The sequence below is a fragment of the Camelina sativa genome, chromosome 15 (assembly GCF_030686135.1).
Source record: "Camelina sativa cultivar CO46 ecotype springtype chromosome 15, ASM3068613v1".
In the NCBI taxonomy this organism is placed as follows: Eukaryota; Viridiplantae; Streptophyta; class Magnoliopsida; order Brassicales; family Brassicaceae; genus Camelina; species Camelina sativa.
Window position 1 is genome coordinate 23,051,291 of NC_141894.1, and position 16,697 is coordinate 23,067,987.

The window sequence follows — 16,697 nt, forward strand, 5'->3', positions numbered from 1 at the left end:
AACGACAGCTCCGATTGCTTTGCAACTACCGGCATTGGAAAGTTAACTCAATTTCCTACAACTCTCATGAAAGACGCCGAAGCTGAATCGCAACGGAAAATCTACATTCGGATCGATCTTTGAGAAGCTCATTATGAATCCGACCATTTACTCGACCGTGTACCTGCTCGAGTGGTATGGTCGAGTGCCTTCTTTTCCCTTCCTGATACTTCCAATCCTCCCGTTTAGTTCCAGAAATAACACCAAGTCCTTCCTTACCCTTTTAGAGCTCCATAACACCTAATAACACTCCAAATGCACAAATGTATGCAATCCATGCTTCTAAACATTCTAAGTGCATATTTGGACATAAATGGCTATAAAACCTAAGGAATCACTTCTATATGATGCAAAACATGAACTAAACAAGGCCTTAAATAGGGTAAAATATATGAACATCAACACTCCCAAACTTAGTCTTTGCTTGCCCTCAAGCAAACAAACAAGACAAAAGAGGAAAGTGAGGTTTGAAAATGGGATATCAAAGCCTAAAGCTTGTTAATAAACTAGCTAGAATCAATGTCCAAGTTACTAGTACTATGATGCAAGGTGAATGAGCTGTACTTAAAGATTTTAGACAAGCCTATCACAACCTTAACTGATTCAAGCCTTAGACATCCACATGCATTCAAATCAACCATTTCCTTTAACATTCATTAAACAAGAACATGAATCAACTTATGCAATGCTTAAACTCATTTGGCTTGGTAATAAAAGGTTTAGAGACAATGATGGTCTCTCTTTAGAGTGGGGCTTATCAATATCAAGGTTCTCTCATAAAAAATGGATTGAGCTTTAGAAGAAGGCTAAAGGTAAGAACACTTAGACACATACGAGAACAAAACTTTGTCTACCCAAAGGTACCCAAAGTATTTATCCTATCACTCTAAACCCAAATGATCCTATTATACCCTTTATCTTATTCACTTCTCTTATACCCTTTTCTCTTTTGATTTTAAAGTCTTAGGAGAGGTTTCTTATTTGATCTTTCTAGTGGGATGGGGGATTCTTACTATTTTGCTATGGTTTTCTTTTCTTATTCTTAAGACATACATGCATTTTGCTAGACTCTTCTTTTCTTTAACTAGAACCATCTTCAACAAAATTTTTCCCTTCCCATTCTTTCAGTAGAGCTTACATTTTCTTAAACACATTCCCCTCCTAAAGACTCTTACATTTTCTTTCTCCTTTTCCTCTTTTCTTTTCTTTTCCTTTTCAAAACAACCAAGTCCCAAACCCAACAAGTAAACCACCTAGTCCTATCTAGTTTGAAAATTGCAAACTAGAACTACACAAAGCTTTACTCTTGTCAGTTCAAACCTAACACTTTCTACCAAGCTCAATCCCAAAAATAGGCCTCACACACACAAGAATAAACATGGCTTGAAATAAGGGTTGGTTAATGGGTAGGGGAAACTGATTTTAGTGTTTTAATCAGCTACTTGGATCAACAAGAGTGGTGCAAAGGAGAAAGATGATCCAAATATGTTTATGGTATCCATGAGTTTAAAGCAATGCACAAACTGATAATTAAAAGTCAATATTAGGTTCTTATGAGTAAGAAATGGCATCAAATCACAACATGCTTTAATTTAGACCAAATGCAATGCAGGAATTCAAGGCTTGGTTCAATCTTATGCTTCTAACCACTCAACTAGCATCAAAGTACTATTAACTTCGGCATTGATCCTAGTTTGGTGAATTTAGCAAGCTAACAAGGCAAAACTCATCATAGATCCCTAATGCAAATATTTAACAGTCCTACATGAAACATGCTAAAGAAGATCCTAATATGCAATGCAAACTACATGAACACTCTTTTTTTTTATAAAGATTTTTGCAAAAAATTTTCAAATTTTTAGGGTTTTTCTATGTCTTAGATGATATGCAAATACTAACATGATTATGCTAAAAATTTGAAATAAGAAAACAAAACACAATGTCAAATGCTATCTCAAACCCTCCCCCAAACTTAAATTAACCCTTGTGTAAGAAAAATTTGGAAATGGACTCAAGAATCAAGAAACAACTCAGAACAAGAAATGCAATGGTATACACAAAGATAGAGTTGGAGTATTACTTGGGATGGGCTAAGGGTGGGATTCATTTGTTGGGATATCACCAAGTGCTTAAAGGACCTTCATGCTACCTGCCCAACCATAACACTAAAGAAAGCAAGATCAAAATAACAAGAAGCTTAAACCAATATGTACATGGATACCTTTGGGACTTCCTCCCAAGTGAGCTTGTTTAAAGTCTCTAAGCTTGTCTTTGCATACTTCTTATGCTTTGGAAGGTTCATATAGAGGTGATGAAGTTCCCTCAGTTCTTAAAGATTGTATTGCTCCTCTTATTCCTGGGTCAATGCTAAAGAGTTGTGTCTGCTGATAATACTCAGACCTTCCCTTGCTTTCTTTGGAGAAGAACTTCTAACTTTACCATGAAGCTTTTTGATTTGCCCACTTATCTCCTCATCCTTAGTTGTTAATTCCCTCACTGAATCATGTAGAATGTTGATAGTTTGAAGCTCAGACAAACCATCAGAGAAGGGGTTTCTTGGCTCTTGTTGTTGGTGAAGCTTGGGGATGAAGTCTGGGCATTTTGGGTGACTTGGTACCACTCGGTCGAGTGACTTAAGGTGCTTGAATTGAACCTATTTTACTTAATGAATTCGCAATCTTTAAGTTATGTCACCTGTTGTTCATAATTGTCGTTGTACTTGTTAAATATGCGCATAGAATTCGTCGGCCTTAGAAAAAAATTTATCGGCTTGTTAAGTCCGAGTATGGTTTCTAGGGTCGGGGTCTTACATTTGGTATCAGAGCACGGTTATAGTTCTAGGACATGTCATATAATGGGTGCATGGGTTATTATTACTAAAAAGCCATCCCTTCCTTACCAATAACGTCTCACGGTAAGACTGGTCATGTATAGATTATAGGGTGATAGGCTAAGTTGGTTTGGACGCTAACTTAAAATCGGTTATGGTATTTCAGATGGCACCTAACACTCGCAACTCGGCTAATACCTCGGCTAGACCAGGAATCGGATGGAAAACTGAGGAAGCACCGAATACTGCTGCGGTGAATCTTGAGCAAGTGGGGGCGAGGACCGGGACGGAAACCGGAGGGCATGGAACCTAGGGAGTCAGTACGAGAGCGATACCAGTAGGGGGTACGGGCGCTAATGCGACTGCGAACGTGGGGATGGGGCAAGTATTGGAGACTTTGGTCCAAATACTGAACCAAATGACACCACCTCAGGCCGCAAACCCACCTGTACCTAATGTGGTGCCAGTGGTGGCAGCTCCTTCGTACCTGACTATCATGGACCACATGCTTAAGTTGGGTACGTAGTATTTTAGTGGAGGAGCGAATCCGACCGAGGCTGACCAATGGAAGAGTCGCCCCGAGAGGAATTTTGACTCGGTGCGTTGTCCGATGGAGTATCAGAAGGACATCGCTACCCACTACCTGTCCGGGGAAGCCCATGCGTGGTGGACAGGCAAGGCAAACCATATGGTCAACCGAATTGTTCATGGGAGACTTTTCGCGGGTTGTTTCTTGCGAAATATTTTCCGCAAGAAGCTATCGACCGTCTTGAGTCGGAATTTTTAGATTTGAGACAAGGGAACCGGACCATGCGAGAGTATGAGACCGAGTTCAGCCGACTCAGGAGATACGGTGGAAATGAGATGGGGGATGAGCAAATTCAGATTCGTCGGTTCTTGAGGGGCATGAAGTGGATGTCCGCAACCGGTGTATGATTTGGAATTTCGGGAGTCTGGCTGAGCTGGTGGAAAATGCGGCCATGTTGGAGGACAGACTGGTTGAGGAGGCTCAGTAGCATCCTGGAGGAATCATGGTGCAACAGGCGCCGGTGGGGAAATCTGAACCGGGAAATGGGAGTAAGTAGACTGGGAGTTGGAAGCCTACGGGTAAGGGCAGTGTGCGCTTGTTTCCGACTTGCCGTAAGAGACACTCGGGTCAGTGCCGACAGTCGATGGGCACTTGTCTCAATTGCGGTGAGAAGGGTCACATGGCAAGCAGCTGTCCGAAGAAGGGGAGCGACACACGAGTGTGCTACCAATGTGGAAAACCGGGTCACATTCAGCCAGATTGTCCGCAGTTGGGAACGCAAGGGCAGAAACGGGCCAGCGAGGTGCTGCCGTTGCCACCACCGCTGAAACGGCCGGCGATTACGCCTAGGGTGTATTCGATTGCGTACGGGCAGGTGGAAGCAAGCACTTCACAGCAGATCACTGGTAAGTTGGATACTCACCTTAGTGAATTTCTTGCGTGAATATTGTGTGTGTGTTCGTGTGTTTGTTTGTGTGTGGATAGGTTCTTAGCAAGTAGAATTATGTAGGGACTTTACTCATGGGCTACGCATTGTTTTGTGAGTCCAGATATGATTGGTAAAGGTGGTTTCCGGAAGGAACCCGGAGATCATTTTGGTTTAGTACAAGCAGCGGGCGGTCATGTGATGTTTACGTATGGAGTGGTACGTAACATCTCAGTCATGGTATGCGGCATGGATTTACCGGCAGACTTAGTCAAATGTCGAGTAAAGGCACACGACGTGATATTGGGTATGGATTGGCTAAGTAAACACCGAGCTCACTTGGACTGCTACCGCGGGCGAGTATTGTTTGAAACTGCGAAGGAAATGGTAGTATATCAGGGCATCAGGCCATTGCCGGGGAACTTGTTAGTCTCACCGACGCAGGCCGAGCAGTTAATCAGTAATGGGTACGAAGCTTACTTGGCTTCGATCATGATAGAGGAAGTAGGCACGGGTGCAGAATTATCAGAGATACTAGTGGTATGGGAGTTTGAAAGCGTGTTCGGACCTTTGTCCGAGTTACCACCATCATGGTCAGATCCGTTCACTATCGAGTTGGAACCTGGTACGGCTCCGATATCGAAAGCTCCGTAACGCATGACACCGGTAGAGATGGCCGAGTTAAAGAAACAGTTGGGAGAAGGGATTCGTAAGACCGAGTAGCTCACCATGGGGTGCACCTGTACTCTTTGTAAAGAAGAAGGACGGTACCTTTCGACTTTGCATCGATTACCGAGGACTGAATAAGGTTACGGTGAAGAATCGGTATCCTTTACCGAGGATCGACGAGTTGTTAGATCAACTTCGAGGAGCCATATATTTCTCGAAGATTGATTTGGCTTCGGGATATCAATAAATCCCTATAGAGGAGTCGGACATTTGGAAAACAGCCTTTAGGACAAGGTACAAACATTACGAGTTTGTGGTCATGCCGTTTGGGTTAACGAACGCCCCAGCAGCATTCATGAAGCTCATGAATAATGTTTTCCGAGAGCACCTGGACGAGTTTGTGATTGTGTTCATAGACGACATTTTGGTTTACTCGAAGAGTAAAGAGGAGATAGTGCTAGAGAAGTTGAAGGAGCAGAAGCTTTTCGCCAAACTAAGCAAGTGTAGCTTTTGAAAGCGCGAGATTGGGATCTTAGCACATGTAGTATCGGATAAAGGAGTGTCCGTGGATCAGGAGAAGATTCGATCCATAGCAGAGTGGCCTAGACCGTGGAACGCCTCAGAGATTAGAAGCTTCCTAGGACTGGCCGGATACTATCGACGGTTTGTGAAAGGGTTCGCAAGCATGGCGCAGCCGCTGACCAAGCTAACGAGAAAAGACGAACTGTATGTGTGGTCGGCTGAATGCGAGAAGAGTTTCTCAAGACTTAAGGATATGCTGACTAGTGCACCTGTGTTAGCACAACCAGATCCGGACGAGCCGTACGTAGTGTACACGGACGCGTCGGGCCGAGGTTTGGGATGTGTACTTATGCAGAATGGGAAGGTGATAGCTTATGCTTCTAGACAATTGAGGAAGCATGAAGCGAATTACCCAACTCATGATCTAGAGATGGCAGCCGTAGTATTCACACTAAAGATTTGGAGGTCCTACCTGTATGGTGGGAAGGTGCAAATATACACGGATCACAAGAGCCTACAGTACATCTTTACTCAGTCAGAGCTGAACCTACGCCAGCGGAAATATATGGAACTAGTCGCAGACTACGACTTAGAGATGAGTTACCATCCGGGTAAAGCTAACCTAGTAGCGGACGCCTTGAGTAGGAGAGGGTCGGCTATCAGTGCGGAGAAAGAAGTTGAGAACTTAGTTGGTATGATCAGAACAGTGCGGTTGAATGCATTGACAGAACAGTTGAAACCGTTAGGCCTTGGGGCCGCGAACCAGGCAGATTTGCTAACACAGGTACGGTTAGCACAGGAGAAAGCAGAACTGATACGATTGTCCAAGGTGGACGGAACCGAGTATGAGACAGCGAATAACGGTACTATTTTGGTTAGGGGACGAGTGTGCGTTCCTTCGGATAGAGATCTTCGTGCTGAAATCCTTAGGGAGGCGCATCAGTCACAGTTGGCGATCCACCCTGGATCCACCAAAATGTACCAAGACTTGAAGAGATACTACCATTGGTCGGGCATGAAGAGAGAAGTAGCAGAATGTGTCGCAGCTTGTCCGACATGTCAGAAAGTTAAAGCGGAAAATCAGGTCCCAGGCGGTTTGCTGCAAAATTTACCGATACCCGAGTGGAAATGGGACATGATAACCATGGACTTCGTTAAGAGTTTGCCACCGTGTGATAAGAAGGATGCTATATGGTTCGTCGTTGATCGACTGACCAAGTCGGCGCACTTCTTGGCCATCAATAAAAAGGACGGGGCCGAGAAATTGGCCGAGGTGTACGTACAAGAGATAGTACGGTTGCATGGTGTTCCGGCGAGCATAGTATCAGACAGAGACTCGAAGTTTACCTCAGGAATACATAAGGCCTTGCAAAACCGGTTTGGGACACGAATGGATATGAGTACGGCCAACCATCCGCAAACGGACGGGCAGTCCGAGCGTACCATACTGACATTGGAGGATCTTTTGCGAGCCAGCGTGCTAGTTTGGAATGAAAATTGGGTTAGGCGTCTACCGTTAGCGTAATTCACCTAGCTACCACGCGAGCATAGGCATGTCACCGTACGAGGCTTTATACGGTCGACCTTGCAGAACACCCTTGTGCTGGACACAAGTAGGGGAGCGAAGTGTTTACGGTCGAGATTTTGTGGACGAAACGACCGAGAAGATCCAAAATCTTGAAGCTGGAGATGAAGGAAGCTCAAGATAGATAGAAAAGTTATGCGGATAAGTGCCGAAGGGAGTTGGAGTTTCAGGTTGGAGATATGGTTTATCTCAAAACCGTGACTTATAAGGGTAAGGATCGGGTAGCACTGAACACTAAGTTGACGCCTAGATACATGGGACCATACTGAATCCTGGAAAGGATTGGTCCGATGGCCTACAAGTTGGAGTTACCTCCGGCTATGTCAGCTTTTCATCCAGTGTTTCACGTGTCGATGCTAAGGAAGTGCATCACGGGACGGGAGAATGTGATCTCCGAACCCCCTCCTGACCTACACTTGAATATGACCATCATCGGTCGGCCAGTTCGGATAACTGGTACAAAGATGAGAGGTCCGCATAAGAACAAGAAGACGAAGTTAATTCAAGTCGTATGGGATTGTGAGGGGATAGAAGAGACGACTTGGGAACCATAAGAAGTTATGAAAGTGAACTTCAATAAGTGGTTCGATAAGAGAGAGATTCCTCGTAAGGAGAGCAAAGATTCGAGGACTTATCAGTCCTAAGCCCTGTTTTAGAAATCGCTAGGCGCTAGTCGGGCGGTTGGGTGGGCCTAGCGACTAGCGAGAAAATCGGAGATTAAACGGGGATTAATCGGAGACTAGTTTTAGGGTTTTCTCCATTTTATGTATATATCTTAGTTTTTTAGATATAAATTACATAAACTAGAGTTAGTCTAGTGGTTCTGACTGTTGATATGACTTAAAAGGTCTTGAGTTCGAGTCCAAGATACATAGTTTCGGTTGGTTTTTTATTTTAAGTCTTAATAGAGGGTATAAAGGTCATTTTACTATCGTCTTCTTCCTTGTTTCTCTACAACCCTAGCTGGTGGCCGAATTTTTTCCTTCATTTTGTTCACTTTTCTCTTTCTTTTTCTTTAAAATTTTACTTAAAATCAATAGATCTACTCAAATGCATTTGATTTCTTAAGTTTAAAGAGCAATTTTTTTTTTCAACTTCCAATTTTTCTTCCGATTAGAACAAAATCCCGGCGGCCGGGCACCGCCGAACGCCTTTCCGGCGAGGAATCGGCCGCCTTGACCGATTTTTAGAACAGGGGTCCTAAGTAGGGGAAGAATGTAACGACCCGGAACCTCGGTAGCAGATAGTCGAGAAATCTGAGTCGAGATAGTCAAGAAATCCGAGTCGAGATAGTCGAGAAATCCGAGTCGAGATAGTCGAGAAATCCGAGTCGAGATAGTCGAGAAATCCGAGTCGAGATAGTCAAGAAATCCGAGTCAAGATAGTCGAGAAATCCGAGTCGAGATAGTCGAGAACTCAAAGTTGAGAAAGTCGAGAACTCAGAGTCGAGAAAGTCAAGAACTCAGAGTCGAGAAAGTCGAGAAATGGGTATCAAGGATTGCCGAGAGTTGCCAATACTTGGTATCGAGAATTGCCGATAAAATGCGGTAGCCGGCGTCGACAGAATCTGACGATAGAATTCGATAAGTTATGGGGATTGGGCGATGGAAATGGAGAGTTCGAGACTACTGAAGTAGTGAACAGACGTTTGAACTGAGGAAATGGAATCCCAAGTTTACAGTGATCAGATCATTCAGGCTTGCAAGTTTCTGGATGAAAATTGGTTCGGACGAACAGGTTTGTAAATTGCCGAGAATTGGGATGGGAGGTTTCGGTACTTAGTCCGAGAGACAATCCGAGTAAAATAGGAATGGAAGTCCTAGTGATAGTGATAGTGATAGTATAGTGAAGTGATAGTGATAATGAAGTGATAGTGAAGTAGACTATCCGGAAATGGTTGTATCGGCGATCGATGGACCGGGCCGAGGGACGAGAGTGGATCGATTGGACGAAGGGCCGATAGAGGGTCTAAAGGACTCGGGAAAATCTCGCGGAGATTTAAGCCGACTCACGGGCAAGGAAACCCGAGAGAAATGGAAACTCGCGGTAATGGAAAGGTGATCGGATAAGGATGGATGCGAGAATTATGGGAAGTTATGGGCGGTGAGACTTATCGTTCTAAGGCAACTTAGGGCGGTTCGTGGATCCTATATAAGGGATAAAACCCTCAGAAATTTCTCTAGTTTCGCATAAGAATCCGAGAGCCGCCGCAAGAGAGAAAGAGGAGAGTTTCCATCGAGCTTACCCGAGAGAGAGAGAGAGAGATCCTACGTCCAAGTCGAGAAAGAAACGGTAAGTGTCCTTCCACCTTGATCCGTCGATGGTTATGGTTATGGTTATGGGATATATCTCGGATACTAATGGTATCGATCTGTCCGTGTAGAAGCGGGGATCAGATCCGAGCATAGAAACCGAGAGATCAACACCTTAGGTCGATACCGAAGGTGAGTGCATGACTGTGGCCGAGTTCCATGGTTGATTCTCTTGACCCGTGGTTTATTTAGTCTTGTTGATTGCTTGTCTTATGGTTATGGTTTCTATTCCAATATGAATGATGGTTGGTCTAAGAGATTTAGGCGACTATCCATGGTATTTGATTGACTTGCGTGACCTGATTGGAATATTCCCTGTGTTAGATTTAGATCGTTGAACTGAGCCTAGTGAGACAGGATGACCGCTCCACTAAGTAAACTTTGTTTACTTACGCCTCCTTTTATTGGACGCAGGAAAAGATAGGTCCGATGATCGAGAATTTAGTGGCTGACTAGCTCGTGTGACGAAGGCAAGGGAGGAGGAAGGATGGTGTGGCTTTCGGTAGAAATATTCATGGCGTTTATCTTTATTAGTCTTGTTATTTTCATGCATGAGACCTTTTTTATTTTAAGGCTGAATTGAACCTCTTTTACTTAATGAATTTGCAAGCTTTAAGTTATGTCACCTGTTGTTCATAATTGTCGTTGTACTTGTTAAATATGAGCATAGAGTTCGTCGGCGTTAGAAAATTTTTTATCGGCCTGTTAAGTCCAAGTATGGTTTCTAGGGTCGGGGTCTTACACGTAGCTTGAAAGCATCTTCAGAGATACCATTGATCTTAAGAGTCCCACAAAAACCATCAAACTGATCCAAGTGATTAAGGGTGTCCTCCATTGCCAAACCATGAAACTTTGATCCCTGCACCATGTTGATAAGACTGGCTTTGATCTCAAAGTGATTTTTCTCAACTGGTGGAGCTCTAATATCAGTGTGGTGTCCTTTGACATCTGGTGCATCATAAGCTCCAATGAAAGGGGCTTGTCTTGTTACATGGTTTGGAACTCTATCATCATTGGGTTGGTCATTTCCATTATGACCTGCAGCAGAAGGAGGTTTGTTGTCCATAGCTTGTCTTGCTAATCGCCAATTCTCTCGCTCCAAACGGTAGATGTCATCAACACGCTCAATCAAGTCTGCTTGGCCTTGAATTCTCAAGTTCATACACCTTGCAAAAGAGAATTCAAAAAACCAAAGTAAACAAAGTAAATAACAATGTAAAGCAAATGAATAGGCTCAAACAAAATTGAAATCCTAATGGTCAAATTAAATGCAGACGGGCAATAGCGCCAAATTGGTGTAGTACTTTTACTTCAATTAAATTATCAATCTACAATTTGCATTAATCAACTCACTAAGAATGCACAAGATACTTAATCTAAACTTAAACAGGTATCAGTTCTTTTTTAACAATCTTAACTAACAAACTGATTCAAAGAAAGAAAACTAGATAACTCAAAGCAATGCAAACTCAAAGAAACAGAACACAACTAAAAACAGATTTAAAATCAAGATTAAACAAGTTAACCTTGGCAAGGTAATTGACTTGGGAGATAGCTAACCAATCCTAGATTTCTAAGCAAAATTCAAGAACAATCCTAAGGCTAAGAACACTTATGCAAATCAATCCATTTCCATGATAGAGATCTTATGCTAATCAAGTGATAATCAAAAATTTCCAAAGGCAATCAAAAGGTAAGCATGCATTATAAACAAGTCTAAATACCACTAAGCACCCTAATCATCAATTTCCATTGGATAGGAATGCAAAGCTCTTGAATAGTTTGGTTCAGGAATTTTATCAAACACCTTCTGGGCATGGAAATCCTAATGTCTAGATTTAAGCTTTATCAAGGCTATCTAGCATTATTAACACTAAACAAGATATGAAACACATAAATAAAGCCTTATCCATCAAAAATCAATCATCTATCTCCCTAATCTACCTAGCCCAAAGTTCTAAAGATCTACTAACTCATCATCATGATCACACAAAGGAAAGAGTTTGATCTTTGTGAAATCCTAATAAGAGATTATAGATTAAGAGATTTGAAGAAGAAATTGCTATTAAAGACTTAAAAGTACTCAATCCTTCAACAAACCAAGAGTAAACAAGTTTAAGAACCCTAAAAAGCTGCTAAACAAAAGATAAGTCTTCCCTTAATAGGGTAAACGTATTTATAAGAAAATAGAAGGGAACCCGGGTCATCCCAAAACAAACTGTGTCAAACCCGGGTTAAGGCTAATACAAGTGTGAACTTATTCGGCTACAGGGTCGTCTTGGCCGATTGGTTAGGTTGCGTGGCTCCATCGGTCATCACTTGGCCGATTACACCTCCTGATCTTTATCATGTTGAGCTCCATCGGCTAGAGCTCAACCGATTGGTTCAACCTATCGGTTCAACCGGCCATCGTTTGGCCGATTGGCATGGCTGCATATACTTCCTGATCCTTTGACGTCGAGGAGTGTCATCGGTCATCACTTGGCCGATGGGGGATGGCCAATTGAAGTCATACGGCCATGGTTTGGCCGATTGGCCTGGTCACTCATAGCTCCTAATTCCTTGTCACTTCTCCAACTTCACTCTTCTTTGCTTCTTTGTACCAAAACAAGTCCAAATGCTCAAAATATGATGATATTACCCCAAGAACCTGAGAGATAACACACTAGATGCATATGCTCCTAAAACAACCTAGAATGACAAGATTATGCAACAAAACTATGCAAAAACAAGGCTTAACGTCCAACAAAAACACAAGATATCAGTATGGTGGCTCAGCATCTCCTGCAATCTCACCATCTACAGCAACATCAACAACAAGAACTTCCATCTCTGAAATAATACTCTCATTTTCAGCTTCTTGAAGACCTCTCTCAGCAACTTCTGCAGGTTCTTCTTGAATCATTACAGCATAACAATGCTGAAAAACCCCTTGACTATACCCATTTCATTGTCCGTTGGGAACAAATGGCTGCTTGTAGTTTCCTTGACCCGGAGCAAATTTCTTCTGCTGAAACTGCTATGGTGGATAAACCCTATCCTGCGGGTTCTCAACGTTTGTGCTTCGGTAAGACAGATTATGGTGATTCCTGTAGCCCTGGTTGAAACCATTGTTCTGATAGCCTTGGTTTATGTAATTCAGCTCAGCTTGTAGTTCCTCAGAACTATCCCCAACATCTTCCTGATAAACCTTACCATTACCAGAATCATCACAGAAATTCAAACTCCTCTGATCTCTTCTTAAAAGCTTCTCCACTTTTGCAGTCAACTCAGCAATCTGTTTTGATTCTCCTCCTCCATTGCGTGTCACTGTCCTATCATAATCAACACAATGATTACTGTTACTAGCAGCTAGGTTCTCGACTAAAACCTGAGTCTCTCCTTCAGTTTTGGTCATGAAATCCCCATTGATGGCTGTATATAATGCCATCTTATACCTCTCATCAACTCCTCTATAGAAAGTGTTGATGAGTGATTATAGAGTGAAACCATGGTGAGGACATTCTCTTTTGTAGTCTTTGAACCTTTCCCAAGCCTCATTGAATGAATCATTAGCACTCTGCTGAAAGCTTGAAATCTTGTTCCCGAGAAGAGTAGTCCTCGCCTAGGTGAAATACTGCAGCAAGAAAGCAGCCTTGTACTCATCCCATGTTCAAACATTATCTCCCTTCAACGACTTTAACCATCAATGAGCTTTATCACTCAAAGAAAATGAGAACAATCTGCATTTTACAGCATCATCAGGCACTCCATTTATTCTCGTCGTACCACATATATCCTCAAAGTACTCCAAATGATAAACTGGGTTCTCTGACGGTAGATCATGAAACTGATTTTGCTTTACAAGAGCTAACAGTGCTGGCTTAATCTCAAATTCATTTCTGGCGATTGGAGGATGTTGGACACCTCCGCGGTACATCTCACTGTTGGGAGAATCATGTTCCCTCAAAGTATGTCGAACATTTACCGGTTTTTGATTAAAAGCAGCTAAACAAGCAGCTTCGCGGCGCACCGCTTCTCTTTGCGTAGCTGCACGGGCAGCCTCTCCACCAGCAGATTAACGTTCCCAGCAGAAGGGAAATCCTCAAACTCTCCATTATGTTCATCTTCATGATGTTCATCATCCACATTACCAACATTTCGACCAGCTAAATCATCAGCCATTTCAGCAAGTATTTTTTTCTCCTATTCTCTCTCTCAAACTTACCCAAGTCCTTGTGGTATTGTTCTAGGTGTAAAGAGCCACTGCGGGTCATACACTTGAAAACACCAAAAAGAGAAAAAAAAAACCCTAGTTACCAACTGTAAATAAAAATACTCTAGACTATAAACTAATCCTAAATCTCTAGGTAACGCAATTGGTCCTCGGTAATGGCACCGACTTGATTGCTCGAGTAATTACCCGATACACTTAAACGCAAGGAAGTATATACAGGGTCGAATCCACAAGGACCAATGGTACACTAAAGATTTCCAAGAGTCGTAAATAGCTAAAGGAACGAAAGATAGTTTGTTTGGTTTTGAAAAATTGTAAATAAAATGCAAGAAATAAAACGATTAAACTTATGGGATTAAAACATTGAGTCATAGGGTATTTCAGAGATCAATGACTAATGAGAAAATTAAATATTGAATTCAATAATTAAGAACCATTCTAGAACATGAACACAAGAAAAGACTAACCCTCTTTCAAGGCATTAGAAACTAAACTTGACTATTAGTTTGCTAAACTTTCAATTGCAACCTCCTAGCCAAATTTGCATTACAATCAAGTTCATTAAGTTCACAATGCGTCCTAACATCAACTTTCGGAGTCTAGAAATACATTCAATTCACACTTATTCAGGCATTCTATTGAAAACTTGTGATGCATAGAAAAACCTAGAGTCTAAAACAAGGTGATCAATCCTACTTTAGCATTAAGATGATGTGAATCAAAGAACCTAAGGATTAAGAACTCCAAACAATAATTAAAACATCAATTCATTGAATATCCTAGTTGGAACCCTAAATCCCAATTGAAGAACTACTCACACATAGCAAAAGAGAAAAGAAAAATCATATATGAAGAAAACATGATTAAATTGCGGAAATAATAAGAAAGGGTTAAGAAATCTTTTCCAAATTGTCAGTAAGGATGAATCTCTAGAATCCCAAAAGAGTGACTTACAAAAAGTCTCATGTTGCAGAAAGAAAGCGTAGAATAAGAGGGGGTATTAAACTTGTATTTAAGAAGATTTTACAATATTCTTAAAATCTCTTGTTTTCAGTTAATGATTTTCAATAATCTTTTAAAATTCTATGTTATTCAACTTGGAATCTATGTAAAATCATTTAAAATAATTTACAATCTCTTGTTATTCAATCAATGATTTACAAAACTTATTTGAAATCCACTGTTATTCAAAATATCACAACATTTTTTTTAAATACTACTTTGAATGATTTTACAACACTTTTGTTTTGTTTTTAGTTGAAAAATTTGAGTACCAAAATCCTATGTTATGAGGTAGAATTTCTGAGGATTTCTTTAAAAAAAAAACAAGATAACACAACCCAACCGACGAACCTAAAGCATCATCTCTTTCTCTCTCAAAACTGTAACTTCACCTCCTACAATCGATCGAATCCAATGGCCAATAGTACAGAGGATCGGGAAGAATCATCGAATCCAATGGCTATTAGTAACCTCTGAATCCTCTCTCTCTCTAGATCCTCTGTACAATCCTCCGAATCATCAAGGTAACTTCTACTTTTTCTCCTTCCAACAACCTCAAAGGCCAAGGAACATTGGTGCTGGAGATGCACCAAACACACATAACGAAAGAGATGGTATTGTGCCTCCTGCAGTTGCCAACAACAACTATGAGATCAAGAGTGGATTGATCTCTATGTTTCAAGCAAATAAGTTCCATGGTTTGCCAATGGAAGATCCCCTAGACCTCCTTGATGAGTTTGACAGGATTTGTGGTCTCACCAAGATCAATGGTGTTAGTGAAGATGGCTTCAAGCTTAGGCTGTTTCCTTTCTCACTTGGAGACAAAGCTCATCCTTGAGAGAAGACACTTCCAACTGGAGCAATCACCACATGGGATGCTTGCAAGAAGGCCTTTCTAGCTAAGTTCTTCTCCAATGCTAGAACTGCAAGGTTGAGGAATGAGATTTCTGGTTTTGCCCAAAGGAATAATGAGAGCTTTTGTGAAGAATGGGAAAGGTTCAAGGGCTTCCAAACTCAATGTCCTCACCATGGCTTCAGCAATGAGTCTTTTCTCAGCACCTTGTATAAAGGAGTTCTACCTAAGATAAGGATGCTTCTTGATACAGCCTCCAATGGTAACTTCCTCAAAAAAAATGTGGAAGAAGGCTGGGAGTTGGTAGAGAATCTAGCTCAATCAGATGGGAATTATACTAAAGACTATGACAGAACAGTAAGGTTTGTCTCCAATGATCAAGAGGAGAAGTACAAGAAGGAGTTGAAAGTAGTCAATGAGAAGCTAGATAGAATTCTACTCAGCCAAAAAAAGACCATTAATTTCATTGGTGAAGAAGACTCTCAAGTTCAAAAAGGAGACAGGGAGTTTGCTGAGTTGTGCTACATGCAAAACCAAGAAGGCTTCAAGGGTTACAATCAAGGAGGAGGATTCAAGCACAACAACATCTCCTATAGAAGCACCAATGTAGCCAATCCTCAAGATCAAGTCTATCCACCTCAACAGCCCCAACAGAAAAACAACTATGCACCCAAGCAACAACACCAAGGGTTCCAGCCTCAATTGTGTCCCCCTCCAGGGTTTCAGGCCTCCCAAGGCCAAGAACCATATTTGAGAGCTATGATGCAACAAATTTTGCTTGGGCAAGCCAATGGGCAGATTGAGGATGCAAAGAAGTTTTCTGAGCTGAATCAAAAGCTGACTTCCCAGTATACTGATCTCAACATGAAGTTTGAAGGTCTCAACTCTAGAGTGAAGTATATGGAGAGCACCCTTGCTTCTACTTTAGCTCCAAAGCCTAATCAACTCCCTGGAAAAGCAGTTCAAAGCCCAAGGGAGTTGATAACTCTCTAATTTGCATGTTTTTAGCATCCCTTTTTGTCCATATTTTGCATTGTTCATACCCTTAACTTAGCATTTTTAGGTCATTAACTGTAGGAATTCACTTTTAGACCATTTAGGGTGTTGCATTTTTGCATTTGCATGTTTTGGATGAAAACAGGTGCTAAAGAGCCTAAAATGGGGAAAAACAAGGACAAACCCGAGCATGTACCCGAAGGAGCCATCGAGCTGGAA

At 41.8% G+C, this 16,697-nt stretch overlaps 1 protein-coding gene and 2 non-coding genes across 3 annotated transcripts; 2 read left to right on the top strand and 1 right to left on the bottom strand.

Annotated features, from left to right (window-relative positions):
* Positions 1–4,041: 4,041 nt before the first annotated feature.
* On the top strand, positions 4,042–4,977 carry LOC109129135 (uncharacterized). The gene is made up of 2 exons (XM_019236778.1): positions 4,042–4,303; positions 4,448–4,977. Exons 1-2 carry the CDS (start codon positions 4,042–4,044, stop codon positions 4,975–4,977), a joined length of 792 nt encoding a protein of 263 aa, XP_019092323.1.
* A 7,919-nt stretch (positions 4,978–12,896) lies between these two features.
* LOC147926952 (small nucleolar RNA R71) lies at positions 12,897–13,003 on the top strand. The gene has a single exon (XR_015583194.1). It is a non-coding gene; the product is annotated as a small nucleolar RNA R71 (small nucleolar RNA).
* A 2,554-nt stretch (positions 13,004–15,557) lies between these two features.
* On the bottom strand, positions 15,558–15,664 carry LOC147926953 (small nucleolar RNA R71). The gene has a single exon (XR_015583097.1). It is a non-coding gene; the product is annotated as a small nucleolar RNA R71 (small nucleolar RNA).
* Positions 15,665–16,697: the final 1,033 nt, after the last annotated feature.

Coding starts and splice junctions, on each gene's coding strand:
- LOC109129135 (XM_019236778.1), top strand. CDS start 4,042: ATGGGCACTTGTCTCAATTGCGGTGAGAAGGGTCACATGGCAAGCAGC. Junction 4,304..4,447: donor CACTTCACAGCAGATCACTG/GTAAGTTGGATA, acceptor TTGTGAGTCCAG/ATATGATTGGTAAAGGTGGT.